This window comes from Hipposideros armiger, unplaced genomic scaffold (genome assembly GCF_001890085.2).
Source record: "Hipposideros armiger isolate ML-2016 unplaced genomic scaffold, ASM189008v1 scaffold_184, whole genome shotgun sequence".
NCBI lineage: Eukaryota > Metazoa > Chordata > Mammalia > Chiroptera > Hipposideridae > Hipposideros > Hipposideros armiger.
Genome location: NW_017731534.1, coordinates 796,427 through 813,301, shown reverse-complemented (window position 1 = coordinate 813,301; position 16,875 = coordinate 796,427). Strand labels below are relative to the sequence as shown.

The window sequence follows — 16,875 nt, the reverse complement described above, 5'->3', positions numbered from 1 at the left end:
GTGGCCCCCTGGTCCCCACCAAGACAACCACCACACCACCTAGCTGCTTGTGACACTGCTTTTCCAGAATCACCTGCATGTGCACAGAATTGGTTTCCTGGGAAGGTCATTTCTGTTAAGAGGCGGAGCAAGAATCAAAGGGTTTTGAAAGGAAACAGGGCATCTTTCCCTCAAGATGGGTCTGTTTCCTGCCCATGTGGGTTTGAAGTGTGGGGGACGTAGGCACACAGCAGGACACAAAGCCATGAGCAGTGGTTCCTTCTGTGGTTGCCTTTTCTCCAAGACAACTTAAAGCAAACAAACAAACAAAAATAAAACCCTTCCTCTGGGGCTGACACAGACTCGAGTGTCATACAGATTCACTTGGTCCAACTGGCTTCATGCCATGCTAATACAAACAGTCCTTTGTATGAAAGATAAGGGTTTATATGTTATTGCCCCATTTTACAGATGAGGAAAATGGGACAGAACTTCAAGACCGAAGCTCTTAAGTACTCTACTGTTGCTTTGATGGTACCAGGCAATTAATAATTCACAAAATAGACACCTGGGTTTACGATGTATTACTTTCAATTACTGTTGAATGCTTCCAATTCAACTTAAACATATTAAAAATATGCAGTCCGCCAAGCACAGTGTTTGGTGCTGAGGAACTGAGGGAGCAAAGCAGAGTCCTTTTCTTCAGGGAGCTCACTGTTTAAGGAAGGAGGCAGACGTGTCAACAATTAATCAAAACACTGCCATTAAGTGGATTAGTTGCATATGCCTTTCCAAAAATAAAAATGTGTCTTTTGAAATTACAAAAGAAATACAATAGTAAGTACGTAAAACAATAAGTGAACATCTACCTTTTTCCTCACTCCCTGATCCCTTAGGCCGGTAATTTCACTAGCGAGAAGTACCACGGATATCAGGCTGGTGTATGACTTCTACGCTTTGTCTATATTTTGCTAAGAATGAGATCATACTATTACACATCTTGTTTTCTTCACTTAATATATCAAGGACAGAATCCCATGCAAACTTTTAATATTCCATTACAAGTATCAATAGTTTGTTCCTTTTCATTGTTGAGTGGTATCCCGTTGTGTGGATGTTTATATGCATTCATCTATTGAAGGACATGTGGGTGTTTCCAGTTTGGGGTGATTATGAATAAATAGAGCTGCTATAAACATTCATTGTATGCACATAAATTTTCATTTCTGTAGGGTAAATACCTAGGAGTGGGATAGCTGGGTGATAGGGTACATGTATGTTTAACTTTATAAGAAGTTGTTGAACTGTTTTCCACAGTGACTGGATCATTCAGTTCACATTACCACCAGCAATGAATGAGAGTTATAGTTGCTATGCATTCTAACAGGCATTTGGTATTATCAGGATTTTTTTTTTCTTTTGAGCCATTCTAGTAGGTACGTAGTGGTATTACATGTGGTTTTAATTAGCATTTCCCTAATGTCTAATGATATTGAACATCTTTCTGTGTGCCTGTTTGCCATCCATATACGTATCTTCTTTGGTGAAGTGTCTCAAATCTTTTGCACATTTTTTAAAAACTGAGTTGTTTGTTTTTTTATTGTTGAGTTCCGAGAGTTTTTCATATATTCTGAATACAAATTGTTTATCACATATGTGATTTGCAAATATTTTCTCCCAGTCTATAGTTTGTATTTTTATTTTAACAGTGTCTGTCATAGATCAAAGTTTTACATTTTGATAAAATCTAATTTATCAATTTTGTTTCTTTATGGATCACATTTTTGATGTAACAGCTAATAACTCAATGACTAATCCCCGATGTCATGAAAACTTTTCTCCCATATCCCAAAAGCTTTAACATGACCCATTTTCAGTTAATTTTTGTATAGGTGGGAGATTTTAGTTCTGAGATCATTTTTTTTTCTTGCATATGGATGTCCAATTGTTCCAATACTATTTATTGAAAAGACCAACCTTTCTTCACTGGCTAGTTGGAGGATGCATTTTTCGTATGAACTGGTGTATTATCAGTATAGTTTAATTGTTAACAAAAATGTGTTTTGAAGCATCTGCCTAAATTTGAAGTAGTTCTACCCCTAATTACCTATGTGACAATGACCAAGTACTTACCCTCTCTGGGCCTTAGTCTCCTTTTCAGTAAATTGAAGATAATCATAGTACCTAATCCATAAGATTGCTATGATGATTAAGTGAGTTATTATGTGTCAATCACTTGGAGCCATGCCTGACATGTGATGTGATAAATTAGGATTAGCTTTCATGTAACTTTACAATTACTGTAGGTGTTGCAAGCATGCTCTGCAAATGCATTTCCAAGGAAATACAAAATGTTGTGACCATTCTTTTCCAATCTACTACAGTTGACTATTTGTATTTCTTTCTCTGTGAATTGTCATTGGTTTATTTATTTATATAATTTATATGTTATACATATTAACTCTTTAATTTTTACATGTAACAACATTTTATTCCATTTGGCTATTTTATCAATTATACTACCCACCGACAATGTAGATGTTCCTGTTTCTCTCTCAGCACTAGATATTTGACCCTCTCTATTTTTGCCAATTTGACAGACAAATAACGAGATGTCCTATTAGTTTGTATTTTTGGGATTTGTAGTCATGTGAATCGTCTTTTCATGTGTTTATTGGTGTATCAGTTAGCTTTTGCTGAATAATAAGGCATCTCAAAACATAATAGTAAAACAACAAACACTTGCTATACCTTATGGCTCTGTAGGTCAGATGGAAGTTCTTTGGTCTAGGCTAGATTGGCTGATCTCTGTGGCCTGCTGCTGGCCTGGCTGGTGCTTGATGGTCTGCATAATTCACTCACATACCTGACACTTGGTCTATTGGGCCTCAGCTGGAATGGCTTATGTCTGCTCTGTGTGGTCTCTCATCCTCCAGTAGGTTATTCCAGGCTTCTCCTCATGGTGGTCTCAGGATTCCATAGAACAGCAGCAGAGGGCAAGCTCAGTGGGAAAGCACTTTTAAAGCCTGTGGTTGTGTCACATTTGCTAATGTTTCATTGCTCGAGGATAGTCTGATGGCCAAGCCTAGATTCAAGGGGAAGGGAAGTATACTCAAAGCACTCAATGGAAAAAAAATGCAAAATATTGTGACCATTTTCCCCTGATCTACTGCAATTAATTATTTGTGTCTTTTCCTCTGTGAACTGCCACTGATTTGTTGATTTATGTAATTTATTTATGTATTATACGTATTAACTCTTCATGTTTTACATATAACAATAGTTTCCCACTTGGCCATTTAACTTCATTGACATAATCTTTCGCTGTGAATAAGTTTTGGACATTTTTTATAGTGAAATCTGTCAGTGTTTTCCTTTATGGCTTTGGGTATATTCACGCCTTTGGGTGACCAGACTGTATGCTTCTTGAAAGCAGAAACCACATTTTATTCCTATCTTCACCCGCAGAATGTAGCAGAGAGTCCAGCTCATAGTACTTATTAAGTAAATGGTTATTGAGTGAATTAATTCACTAAAGGCCAGTCTCACCTACTCATTCATTTATTTACCCATTAACTCATTCATCAGTACTTGCTGAATACCTATTATATGCCAGGTATTGTGCTAATTGTTGGAGGCACAATGGTGGGCAAAGGGCAAAACTGACTTCTCTCATGGTACTCAGAATGAAGCATAGTGAGCAGTAATGGAACTTAATATCACTAAGTTCATATTCCATCTTTTTCTTTCTTAAGGATATTTTGGGGAATTGGGGGAGGGGAACAGCATTGGGGAATTGGGGAAGGGGAACAGACAAGTTGCTGTCCTTTTGTTCTTCAGTCTAGTTGTGGAGGACGTCGCTTCACTGGCCCATGTTGGTATTATCATTGCGCTCTTCCTGGGTAAGGCAGATCGGTTGCCAGCCACTGGACAGCTGCTGACCGCGGCTCTTGGCAGCTCATGCCAGCTGCTGGCCGCTCATGCTGGCTGCTGGCTACACATGGTAGCCCATGGCAACCCACTGCAGCAGGGGCTGCAGCCTACCCGTTGCCTGCGACTCACGGCAGCCCAGCTCCAGGTCGAGCTGTTGTTCAGCATCTTAGCTGTAGAGGGCAGTGTCACTGGCCCTCATATGTGGGATCCGAACTGGGGTCCTCTGGTGTCCCAAGCCAGCTCTTAACCAACGCGCCGCTCGGTCGGCCCCATATTCCATCTTTCTACTTGTGTGACCTTGGGCATATTACTGAACATCCTGAGTTTCAGGGGTTTCTTTTAAACCTATGAAATAGAATGTAAATCCCTTCCTTTAATATTATTGTGAGAATTCAATTGGACAATATTTATAAAACACCTAGCATAGTACCTATTATGTAGTATATAATAAACTATGCTAGCTTTTTTTCCTACGTGGTATAATCTGAGGCCTGTTGGGAAAACTAGCCCTCTTCCTTTGTCAGTCTCCTCTTTGCAACTGTCATGATCCTGAACTTCTTTCATGATAGACTCATTTTTTTGGCTTGCTCTTCTAATAGTTCTCAGTAGGTTGTCACATTAAGCTATTCTTGTTTTTTGTGCAGGCAAATCAGTCAAGTTGCCTTGTTTACTAAGAGCTGAAGATTAGAACACTGAGGAACTAAAGAGTTTTGTTTAATTCTGTCTTGGTGGATCTAGATATTTGGCTGTGGGAGTGGAAATGCACATTCTTGGGCAGCATAATGGCAGGGGGGAACTTGGAAGATGATTGAATCAGAAAAAGAGCCCAGGGAGAGAAAGTGACCTGCCTTCAAATACAGATTCCTTTCATACCAGGTACATTTTCTGGCACTAGATGAACATGATCCAATTGGAGAGCACTTCTCTCTTAGATAAAATGGACAGTAAAGATTAGAAGGCAGCACTGTAAAGCTTGAGGGAATTTGTGAGCTGGGCAAACCTCATTTCTGGGTCCTCCCAATCTCTCTGTCCTGTACTCTGTTCAGCTTTTTGGCTGCCTCTCCTCAACGTCTTCCCTCCCTTACCCCACTTTCTTCAAAGCTCCAGGATTCTCCAGGTACCATCCTGCCAGACTTGTAGAGATTCCAAAGTCCCCCACATTAAAGATTTGTCCATTTATCCTGCTACCCTGGAGTGACAGAAAGGGCCCTGGAGAGAACTCAGCACTTGAGAGCTGTTGCTACTACCTTTCGTGTGAGCACTGACCAATTTCTTTTCTATGGCTTCAGTTTGTGCTTTATAAAGTGTGAGGCTTGTACCAGGCAATCTCTAAAGTCCCTTCCAGTTTAAACAATCCTTGAATTTGATGGTGCCGTGTTTCCTCCAGCCCCATGTCATAGAATGGAGCATGTATTTATGTATACGTGTGTGCTTGATATTTAGTCAAGTCTCACTGTGTGGACTTTCTGTTTATTCCTTGGAAATAAAAAGTTTCCTGCCAACTGACTGAGGCGAATTCTAACTAGAACATGTGTTATTTATCCTGGATGGAAAATTTCTGGTGTTTAAAGGTGGGGAGAGAATGCCATTTCCTCCAGTAGACAGACGGCCCTGTTTGGCTGGGAGGCAGGGATGGGAAACGGGCATGTTCTTTGGGCAAACTGGCTTGGCACAACTCCTGGGTGAGAACAGTTTGTTGTTAGAGACACAGACTAGTCACATCACGATGTCCTTGTCTAACTCCCAACTCCCAACTATACAATAAAAAAGTTAGCATCTTCCTGTAGTTATTTCCAGTTTTGTGCATTTTGGTAATCTTCTCATTAATTGCCCAGTATCTTCTTGGAAGGAACCTTGAGGATGAAGTTATTGCTCAGAGAATTACTACATACATAAAAGGGTCATGGAGAACAAAAGAAGATTAAAGTGTTGGAAGCATGCCTGGAAACTGGATTTCTTCAGGGGAAACAAGAAGGCAGAGAAGATACTAAAAATACTTTTAACATGAGGTTGACACAGAGAAATGGCTCCAGTAGTTTTTAGGATCCAATAAAAAGAAATTAATGCCAACTTTAGGATAGATGTAAGAAAGAACATTCTAGAAATGTGTCCTATTAAATGCTTATTCATTCTCAAAACCCTGCTGAGTAGTTACTTTTGGGGGGAAGACTTTTCTATTTTCTAGTATCCCTCTCTCTTTGCCTGGGTAACTCCAACTCCCCTTCAAGCCAGCTATCACTTCCTCAAGGAGCCATACCTGACCCACATCAACCAAGTCTGATCATCTTCATTACTATGCTATTCCATAGCACCTTGTAGTTCTCTCATAGTACCTATTATGGTTCCAGTGTTTATTTATGTGCTTAGTTTTCCCTGTCTGTCTTTCACATTTTTCTGTAAGCTACATGAGAATTGAGATCATGCCTGTTTATTTCATTGTTGTGTGTCCAGGGCCAAAAGCAGTACATGAGAGATACTCTATAAATTTGTTTAGTAAATAAATGAATGATATATAAATGACTTACTGAGATTTATTTATTTATTTATTGACATTTAATATTATCTAAATTAACTTCACCCAGGCTGCCTTCACATCTTGGCCATTGTAAATAATGCTGCAATGAACATATGGATATACACATCCCCTCGATATAGCTTTTTGGGTTTCTTCAGACAAATATCCAGAAGTGGGATTACTAAGTCCTTCTTTGGCTCTTGTTATAACCTTTGTTTTAAAGTCTATTTTGTCTGGTATAAGCATTGCTACCCCAGTGTTTTTGTTTTGTTTTTATTTTCATGAAATACTTTTTCCATCCCTTTACTTTCAGTCTATGTGTCTTTCAATCTGAAGTGAGTCTCTTATAGGCAGCGTATTATGCATGGGTCTTGATTTCTTATCCATTCAGCCATGCTAAGTCTTTTGATTGGAGCATTTAATCCATTTACATTGAAAGTAATTGTTGATAGATATGTAGTCATTGCCATTTTATTATTTGTATTACTGATTTTTTTTTCATCTTAAAGAATTCCCTCTAACATTCCTTGTAATACTGGTTTGGTGGTGATGAACTCCTTTAGCTTTTTCTTGTCTGAGAAACTCTTTATCTGTCTTTTGAGTCTAAATGATAGCTTTGCTGGGTAGAGTAATCTTGGTTGTAGGTCCTTGCTTTGCATCACTTTAAATATTTTGTGCCAATTCCTTCTGGCCTGCAAAGTTTCTGAGAAATCAGCTGACATTCTTATGGGAACTCCCTTGTAGGTAACTAACTGCGTTTCTCTTGCTGCTTGTGACATGCTCTCTTTGTCTTTAACCATTGGTCTTGGTGTGGGCCTCTTTGGGTTCATCTTGTTTGGGACTCTCTGTGCTTGCTGGGCTTGAATATCCATTTCCTTCACCAGGTTAGGGGAGTTTTCCATCCTTATTTCTTTAAACAGATTTTCAATCCTAGGTCTCTCTCTTCTTCTGTTACCCCTATGAAGCAAATGTTGGTATGCTTGATATTGTCCTAGAGGCCCCTTAAACTCTCCTCATTTTTTTGGATTCTTTTTTCTTTTTGCTGTTCTGATTGGGTGTTTTCTGCTGTCTTTTAAATCGCTGATTTGCTCCTCCGCCTCATCTAATCTCTAATGTATTCTTCATTTCAGTTATTGTATTCTTTATTTCTGACCAATTCTTTTTTATGTTTTCTATCGCCATTTTTATGTTTCCCTTATTTTTGTTAAAGTTCTCCCTGAGATCACTTAGCATCTTTATAACCAGTGTTTTGAACTCTGCATCTGGTAGATTGCTTATTTCTGTCTTGTTTAGTTCTTTTTCTGGAGCTTTGTTTCATTCTTTCATTTGGGACATGTTTCTTTGTCTCCCCATTTGGCTGCCTCCCTGTGTTTTTTTCTATGTATTAGGTAGGGCTGCTATGTCTCTTGGTCTTAGTAGAGTGGCCTTCTGTAGTAGGTGTCCTGTGGGGCCCAGTGGTGTAGTCTCCCTGATCACCAGAACAGGGTGCGCCAGGTGTGTCCCTTGTGTGGGTTGTGTGTGCCCTCCTATTGTAGTTGAGCCTTGATTTTGGTTTGCACATCAGTTGGAGGGACTGACCCTTGGGCTGATTTGTTGTGAGGACTGGCCTGACTACAGTGGAGGAGTTGTGGTGCAGGGGCTGACATTCCAGAGCAGAATTTGCCTTAGCAAGGCTCTGGTGCCTGCCCAGTCAGCCCTGTGGGTGTGTTGTCTTTGGAGGTGGCCAGGTGAGACTCCAGCTTGGCCCAAAGCTGGCCACTGGGTCTGCCAGCCTCAGGGTCTCCTGGGAAAGGACCTATTGCAGGTCAAGTTCAGCCACAGCCTGTGCCCTGCTCTGCCCAGTACCATCTGGAATGAGTCACAAAGCAATCTGCAGATGGCTGCTACTTGTGCTGAGCTTGGAGGTGCCTTGAGAGGCCAAGCTGCGAACCAAGGCCGGCTGTAACTAGTGCTGGGTATAGCTCTGCTCAACCAGAAGTACAGGATATTCCAAAGCCAGATGCTGCTTGTTTGGGTTTTGTGAACCTTTGAGAGATTTTAGGAAAGTCTGCAGCACTAGTCAAGGCAGACTATCTGTACAGAAAAACCACTGGAAGCAGCTTGGGTGTGCCCCCAAATTGGACAGGATTGGGTCTCAGAATCACCAGGGCTGGGCAAACAAATGGTGTTAGCCAGGTTGATGGAGATTCAGATATTGTAGCTGCCTGTGTCTGCATGCCAGGAAGAGGGAGGGCTCAACAAAGAAACAATGGCTTCTGCCAGCTCTTCCAACTCTCTGGTTCAAAGCTACCCCTCCAGCCCTCACCCTAAAGCCAGACAACTCAGTTGCTCCCCGTGTGTCCCTGGCACTTACTGAGCTGTTGCCCCAGCACTGGAGCTCAGTGTGAGTGAGTCCGTCAGTGAATAAGTATGTCTGTGGGTTCTTTAAGAGGATCACCTGGGACTGCAGTCACCATCCATCTCACTCAGCTACAATCTCCCCTGGTTTTCACAACCAGAAGTTATGGGGACTTCTCTCCCTGGCACTGAAACCCTGGGCTGGAAAGCCTAGTGTGTGATTGGGACCCCTCGCTCCTTGTGAGAGAACCTTCACAGAAGAGATGTTTCTCCCAGTTTTTAGTGGTCACATGCAGGAGTGGGACCAGCCTATTTAATGTCTCCACCTCCTACCAGTTTCTAGGTGGCTTCTTCTGTGTTAATGAGAGTAGAGAATTTGCCTTTTCTGGGCAGCATTTATAAACAAATGACTAAACTAATATCCAAACAATTCCACCAAGTGTTCTGCATAGTTTTGAGGTTGTCTTTGCTTCTCTGGCTCATTGCTTAGGGCGTTAATTCCAGAAATGCTAAGACCTTTTCAGTTCATTGCCAAACCCTTGATTTCAAAAATGCTTTTGGCCAAGGTAGTATCCATGGATAGTGCCCATTTACATATTTAGAACTTAAAGATATCTACTTGTGTTATAAAGGTGAGATGACCAAGAACACTTAGAAAAAATTTTAAACGTAGTCAATATTAAACTTCCAGGAAACCATACAGACAGTTGTTGTGAAGACATGATACCCTATTCCAAATACACATCAGTGAAACTCCACCTACATTACAATTCTGAGGTGATAAGAAGCACAATGAAATGGCCTCACTATACAATAATTTAGCCTGCTTTTTTCTCTTAGCCTGCCAGCACTTTGTAGAGCAGGGGGCTCTATCTGCAGCAGTGCTGAACTTGAATGTGGAAAGAGAGGGACAGCAGGCTAATTGGAATAAGCATATTGTGCGGCAGTAAAATGTATTTTTATTGATATTTGTATTTAACCTTTCATTTTTATCATTTGTAAAAAAATAAAAGTAGTTAAAGGTAATGACCTTTGAGGCTTTCCATGTTTTTGTTTAAGCAAAATTATTTTTTTCCCAAATGAAAACTCATGTGAAGTCCAAATGTAAAAAAAACAGATGAAAGCCGAGCAGCTCTTTGAGAATGTATATGTGTGTGTGGGTGCCTGGAATCTACTGTGTTGATTTCACCTCTACCATTTTCAGAAACTGTTTAGAAAATGAGAAATAACTCCTTGAAACATAGTTTGAAAAACACAGCTGTCTCTAATTTTAAACTCAATTTAGTTCTATTATATGGGTGTTGATTTAGGTCCATAATTATTTCTATGGCTATTTTTAAGGAAAATGTTTCTATGTCTTAGTTAATGGGACATTATTTAAGGCAATATTGAATACAAGAAAATCTAAATGCAAATACAAGATTTAAACAACATTTTGAGTGCACCACAATGCGATTTAGTGAGAAAATACTACTGTAAACATGAGATGCTGTATAGTGTAAACACAAAAATATAATGAACAAAACGTTTTAGGATGTTGTTATGCTTCAATTGTGATGAACAATCATTTGTTAACTTGGCAGATGCCATACCATGATGGCAGGTAGGATTTCCTTGTGAACAAGACACATTTTATGGAAATAATGAAAAGTGTTTGCAAGATCTTTGCCAAGGAAAAATAGCATCAATCACCAAAACATGTAAGATGTATGAAATTCAATATGCATTTTACTTTTACTTATAGCAAACCCTTAGCCTTGATGATAGAAGTGTAAATGGAACTAATTAATGAATTTGATCAAAACCTTTCAGACTATAGTTGTGATGAAATGACTCAACACCAGTCCCCAACATAACCTGGAGAGGATACTGCTGTAATGTAAGAAAAGGTGTTAGACTGATATTGGTGTGAGCCCAGATGGAATCTATCTTTTGTCAGTTATTCTTAAGAAAGTGTCCCTAATAGTCATGCAAAAACTCTTTCAGGAAGCCACAAGCCTCTATACCCATTATAGTAGGGCCTCTGTTCTTCTATTTTCTGTAAAAGGCTAAGTTTGGCCACCCTCCTTCTCTCTTTTCTTAAATTTTATTTTAACCATATAATTTTTTCCAACATTGTGGAATGGCATCACATTTCCTATTTTTAGTCCACAGAAGAGAGGAAATACATTATTTGGATGCAATCCAAGGAAATTTGGAGTGGGTGTAGGGATAAATGTTGAGAGACATATATATTTCTGTGGTTCTTGATTCCCTTCCAAGGGAAGGGCAATAATAACACATTTACTGTTTTACATTTAATTTTTATGTGTAGGTTATCATCAAGTGGTTCAAAAGCCAGCATACATAAGTATACAGTGAAAAACCTTCCTCCAATCGCTGTCCCCTAACTACCTAGTTGTCCCCTAATGGATCACCCTTGTTCTTAGTTTCATGCATCACCTTCCAAAAAATTCTTTCAGGCATATCCAGACAAGTACAAATATGGATTCTTTTTTTAGGGAAGTGAAGTAGATGATTTTTAAGATCTGTCCCAGGAATCTGGTAAGTATTTCTTCCAGAGCTCATATATAAAATCATTCTGATGTTTTATTGTAAATGGCATTACAGAAGACAGAGGACTCCCTGGTGGGAGAGGGCTTCCCATCACTGGCATGCTGACTAAGGTTAGCAAAGTGTTGTCAGGTCCAGACTTTCAGACCCACAGCCTCCCTTCATATCACCTAAAGTAAAGGAAGAAAGCAAAGAGGGGCAAAAGGAAAAAGAAACCAGATTAATATCTAGAAACAATTTACAGATGAAGTGTGGTTGTCTTTTCAGATCAACTGCTTTTTCTATTATTTCCCCAAGTTGTTAAATAAACCACGGCCAGTGCCAGTGCAGTTCAGTGAGTTCAGAGCCGAGCTCTTGGCAAGTCACTCAGCTGGCCTAGGAATGGGGCTGGATCGAACCAAAGCTGAAAGAATTAGTGTTTCCTTCCTCTTGATGACCCTCTGGGAGCATGCCTGGAATGCATGAGAGTGGGAGATGAGGTGGTGTTCATGCAGAGGCAGGACTGGATATGCACGTGGAAGGGGCGCTGTGCTCTGGTGTTATTTTTGGAGGCTGGAATTTCACTGCTAGGTGTCCTAGCTCATTCTCTTTTAGAGAATTTTTCTTATTTTCACCTGTGTCCCTTCTTTTGCAACCTTAAAGTTACTATTGAGTCTAGAAGCAAGGTAGATGCTTCAGTGTTGGGCTTAGTCAAGATTTTCTTTCTCAATCCCATGTACTGAATTAACATTACAAGAAAAAAATGCAACTCTAGCTGCCACTTATATTAAGATTTGACTTTGAAATTCTCCCTAGTTAGTCAGATAAAAATGTAACTCCTAGTAGAAACATCCTCAAAACCTCACTGCATGTATCAAACATGGACAATTGCCATTAAAAACAAATTATATGAGGACTTCATGGCAGTCACAATGCTTGGCATAAGTAAGCACTCAAAAAGGGTCTGGAAAATGAATACCAGTCAGCCCCAAATGCTCAACAACCATTGATCACCTTTCTATGGCATTTTGTAAAAACTATTAACATTTGCTTTTCCCCCTATAAACTCAGTAATTATCAAAACCATCTTTTAAATATGGGTAAGAAAGTGAGCTTAGACTCAGGAGAGCACTTTCATTTTTAAGCACATTATTCTAGAAGTGGGAGCCAAGTAAATAGGTAGACTTGAATCAGACAGAAATGCAGTAAAATTTGCCCATCCATCCATCCATCCATCCTTCCATCCATCCAATATTTATTAAGTTCTCTATATGCTGCTACTAAACATGATAGTCCTATATAAATCACTGTGAACAAAAGAGCTTCAATCCTTATCCTCATGGGACTTACCATCTAGTGGAAGAGAGAGTAAATAAAATAATCATAGATTATGCTAATCTTTATGAAACAGACAGGAAGCTGAATTAGAGGATAATGGGATGAGAGTGTGTAGATATTACAGACAAGGTAGGTGGAGAAGCCATCAATGAGAAAGACATTTAAGCTGAGACCCAAAGGATGAACAGAAGTTAGCCATGCACAGAGTGGAGAATAGCATTCCAAGCATAGGGATTAGCATGTACAAAGACTTTGAGGTAGAAAAGAACATGGTATATCCAAGGAACTGAAAGACAAGAGAGAATTTGACTTGCAGCTCTGACTTCAACAATTGTGGGAGATAGAATAAGCTACTCAATCTTTTGACCTGCATTTTTTCATATTTAATAATAAGATAATGGTGCATACCTCACAGAGTTGTTGAGAAAATTTTAATGGGCATTTAATGAGATAATATGTAGCTTACGCGAATCACTTTACATCTACACAAAGGTCTCTGAGACTCCGGTTGGTCCTCATCACCTAATATGTCTAGTCTCCTAATCATTTTATGTAGACCTGGGACTCAACCATCACTGGAGCCAAGGAACATCCTCCATCCTTGGTATTTCCACATTCAACAAGAGGAGAAAACAAGCACAGATTCCATTTGTTCATCTTAGGCCCTGGAAATCAAAATGAGAGAGAGAGAGAGAGAGAGAGAGAGAGAGAGAGAGAGAGAGAGAGAGAGGGAGGGAGGGAGGGAGAGAGAGAGGGAGAGAGAAGAATGAAAGGATTTTATTTTTTAAAATGTGCTTCATCATTTATGGAATAGATTGTAAAGGTCAATTTTAAATTAAAAAAGAATTTTTTACATTTGGACAGGGTTGAGGAGTTTGGGCCTAGGTGTTCAGGAAACGAAATAAAGAGAACTGAAATAGTGGCCATTGTATATCCCATATACAGCAGACAAAATAAGGCTTAGCAAGTTGCATACTTTATCTTGTTTAATCTTCACAAAAACCATTCAATATAGGTCTTATTAGCCTTGTTTTAAAGATGACACAAATGAAACTCAGAGGGAAATACAGACCTCACTCAGTCCCTGTCTTATCTTGTGGAATTTAATATGGAATTGGGCAATTCTTTGATAAATGATGAGAATCTTCAAGTTAGCATATAGTGTACATAGCTGATGTTTTTCTTTAGAATAGCTTATTATTTGTGGCAGTGCCACATTATCATTGATTGATTAATAATTAATGATAAGTATAATTAATAATGACAGTGCCATTATCATGAATTTAACTCAACAAGCATTTACTGGATACCTACCCAATGTTTCAGCCACCAGAGTGGGTAGAGCTATATAGTGTACAGCTTGTTTTGGGGGATTGAAAATAACTGCTAGTCCACTGCAGATAGTGTGTGCAGTGGGGCAGGAGTGGTTAGTAAGGGTTGAGGTGATACCACAGTAGAGTTTTGGCTCTTTACTATGAAGATAGTCACCTGATCAGAGTAGCATTTGAGAAAGACTGGTCACACAGCTATTTTTAGAGAAGCCTTTGTATCCTTTGGGGCCATGTTAGTAACCTTCCTCTTACATAATGTTTCCTCCTTCCTTTTAGGAACAGTGAACGGTGCCATGGACTTGATCTTGATCAATTCCCTACCTCTTGTGTCTGATGCTGAAACGTCCCTCACCTGTATTGCCTCTGGGTGGCGCCCCAATGAGCCCATCACCATAGGGAGAGATTTTGAAGCCTTAATGAACCAGCACCAGGATCCACTGGAAGTTACTCAAGATGTGACCAGAGAATGGGCTAAAAAAGTCGTCTGGAAGAGAGAAAAGGCTAGTAAAATCAATGGTGCTTATTTCTGTGAAGGGCGAGTTCGAGGAGAGGCAATAAGGATACGGACCATGAAGATGCGCCAACAAGGTAACATGCTTTTTTGTTGTGGGCAGGTGAGGTCTCCTGGGACAACACACACACACACACACACACACACACACACACACACACACACCTTTGTTTCAGTAGCTGCTCACTCAGATGCTGGCACGAGCTTCCTGAGTGTAGAGGCTGAAACCCTGTCTGCTCTTTCCAAGCATTGCTGTCCCTAGTACACAGAGCATTAGGGATGAAAGAGACCGTCCAGTCCAATTCCCGCACATTCAATTTTTTCCCTTGGCATCGCGCCTAGTTCATAAGATGCAATGAAATATATGTTCTGCTAAGGTCTCCATGGCTCTTCTGGAGATATGAACATGTTACATGTAGGTGCTGTAAAAATCCCACCAATGAAAACAACTGTACATTGCCAAACTTTGGGCTATTTTGAGCTTTCTCGTTGACTTTTAAAAATCTGTTTCTTTATTTCTTTGGTTTACCCTTGAGTATTCTTGACAGAAGTTAATGTTTTCAGGGGGATGGGAGGGAATATCGTAGAAATAAAAAAATTAAGGAGAGCATTTATCAATAACTCAATTTAATTGGTAGTTGGTGCGTCAGTTATCTACTGCCACAATAATGCTGTGTAACACACAACCACAGTGGCATGCAACAATAAGCATGTATTGTTTGTGAGTCTGCAAGTAAGTCAGCTGGGTTGATTAGGTGCCTGGGCTCTCTCACATGTATCGATATTGGCTGGCTGTAGGCTTATTAGGCTGCCATGGCTGTGCCACCTTGGCTCTATTCCATGTGTGTGTTATCCTTTACCAGGCTAACCTAGGTCTGATTTGATGGAGAGGGCAGACGTGGTAACACAGGAGGCTTCTGGAAACCTAGGTTTGGTATTGTTCTCTCTCACTTCTGCCTCATGTTATTACCCAAAGCAAGTCAAGTAGCTGAGCCTCAATCAGAGTGGGAGCGCACTACCCAGTAAAATGGCAGAGTATGGATACAAGGAGGGAAGAAGAATTGGGGCCCTTTCTGCAGGCTGCCATTCCTGGAAAGAGAGAAGGATGTAACTGAGCAGTCGAGCACCCAGGCCCAGCTCCCAAAACACCAGAACTTGGAAGGAGGATGTGGAGAGCCTTCTGCAAGGAAGAGTTTTACTCCTTGTTACCACCTCACAAGACAGTGATGTGATGGAGCCTTTCTCCCAACATAGAAGTGGGGCCTGAGCTAAATCTTTAGGCCAGTCCACCAAACTGATGGCAATCAGAAGACATGACGTTGTTATAGACTTAATGATTACTTAATGTTACTTAATGATTCTGTTTTACCCGAAGGCTCCCAGAACTGGACAGCCAGGTAGACTTCTGGGGTTCTTGATGCTGTCTGTTGGGAGGAAGGTACAGAATTTCAGCAGAGATGACTTCTCCCTGTTCTGACTAGAAAGATCTGGCCCCTCACCCATCAGCCCCTTTCTCTGAGCTGGTCATACCTAAAATGCAAAGTCCTGTCCAAATTAATATTTCTGTAACCACAGGGGGCTGTGGACTGAGAATGTGTCATTTCATGAGATAATGACATTGGGAGTTCTTTAGGGTTTGACTTTTCATTGTAAAAGTGATTCAGATAAATACACCTCTGCACATTTTTCCTATTGGCTGTTTCTTATCTAGGAGTCTGCAGGCTTTTTTATATCAGTGCTTCTCAAAGTTGAAAGTTTGTAAATCACTTGCAGATCTTGTTAAAGTGCAGACTCTTGTTCTATAGATCTTTGGGGGAGAGTCCTGACATTCTGCATTTATAACAATGTCCCAGGTGATGAGGCTTCTGGTGGGGGGGGCCTTACTTTGAATCACAAGGGTTTAGTAGGAGTCTAGATGGGATTCACCTGAAAAAAAATTTTTGAATTTACTAACGGGGGTAATTAAAAGATTTGAAGGCAGCCAGCTCATTTGAAGGTCAGAAGTGATAAATCACTATTCATTACAAATGAAGGAAAAGGTTTTCTTAGCAAAACTGTAATGTTGCTCTTTAAATGACACCAGGGCGAGTGGGAAAAGCGCACAGCAGACATTCCCAGGAATGCAGCACTCTGGTGAGGGAAGAGAGGTTGAACAAAGGGATGTGAGGTGTGCCAAAGCTATCATGGCTGCAAGGCATCTCTATTTTGTTTCACTTGTGTCGGTTGGGCTTTGACTTGTATTAAGAATTATGTCCTGCTGATATTTCCACACTCTCAATGAAGATGATCTGAGATTTGTGCCCCCATGGTTTCACAGGAATGAAATATGAAGTGCCACTTTGCCCTTTCTGGGCTATCCTGGGATTGTCTTTGACTATGTGTAAATAAGAGCCTGTAGA

General features: G+C 40.2%; 1 protein-coding gene across 2 annotated transcripts in view; it reads left to right on the top strand.

The window, feature by feature from the left end:
- The window catches only part of TEK (TEK receptor tyrosine kinase), a 112,810-nt gene that overhangs the window by 31,526 nt on the left and 64,409 nt on the right, over positions 1-16,875 (top strand). For both annotated transcript variants that reach the window (XM_019652686.1, XM_019652685.1), the window contains exon 2: positions 14,242-14,553. In XM_019652686.1, coding sequence (XP_019508231.1) covers positions 14,242-14,553 — 312 coding nt within the window. The remainder of the gene's footprint in view (positions 1-14,241; positions 14,554-16,875) is intronic.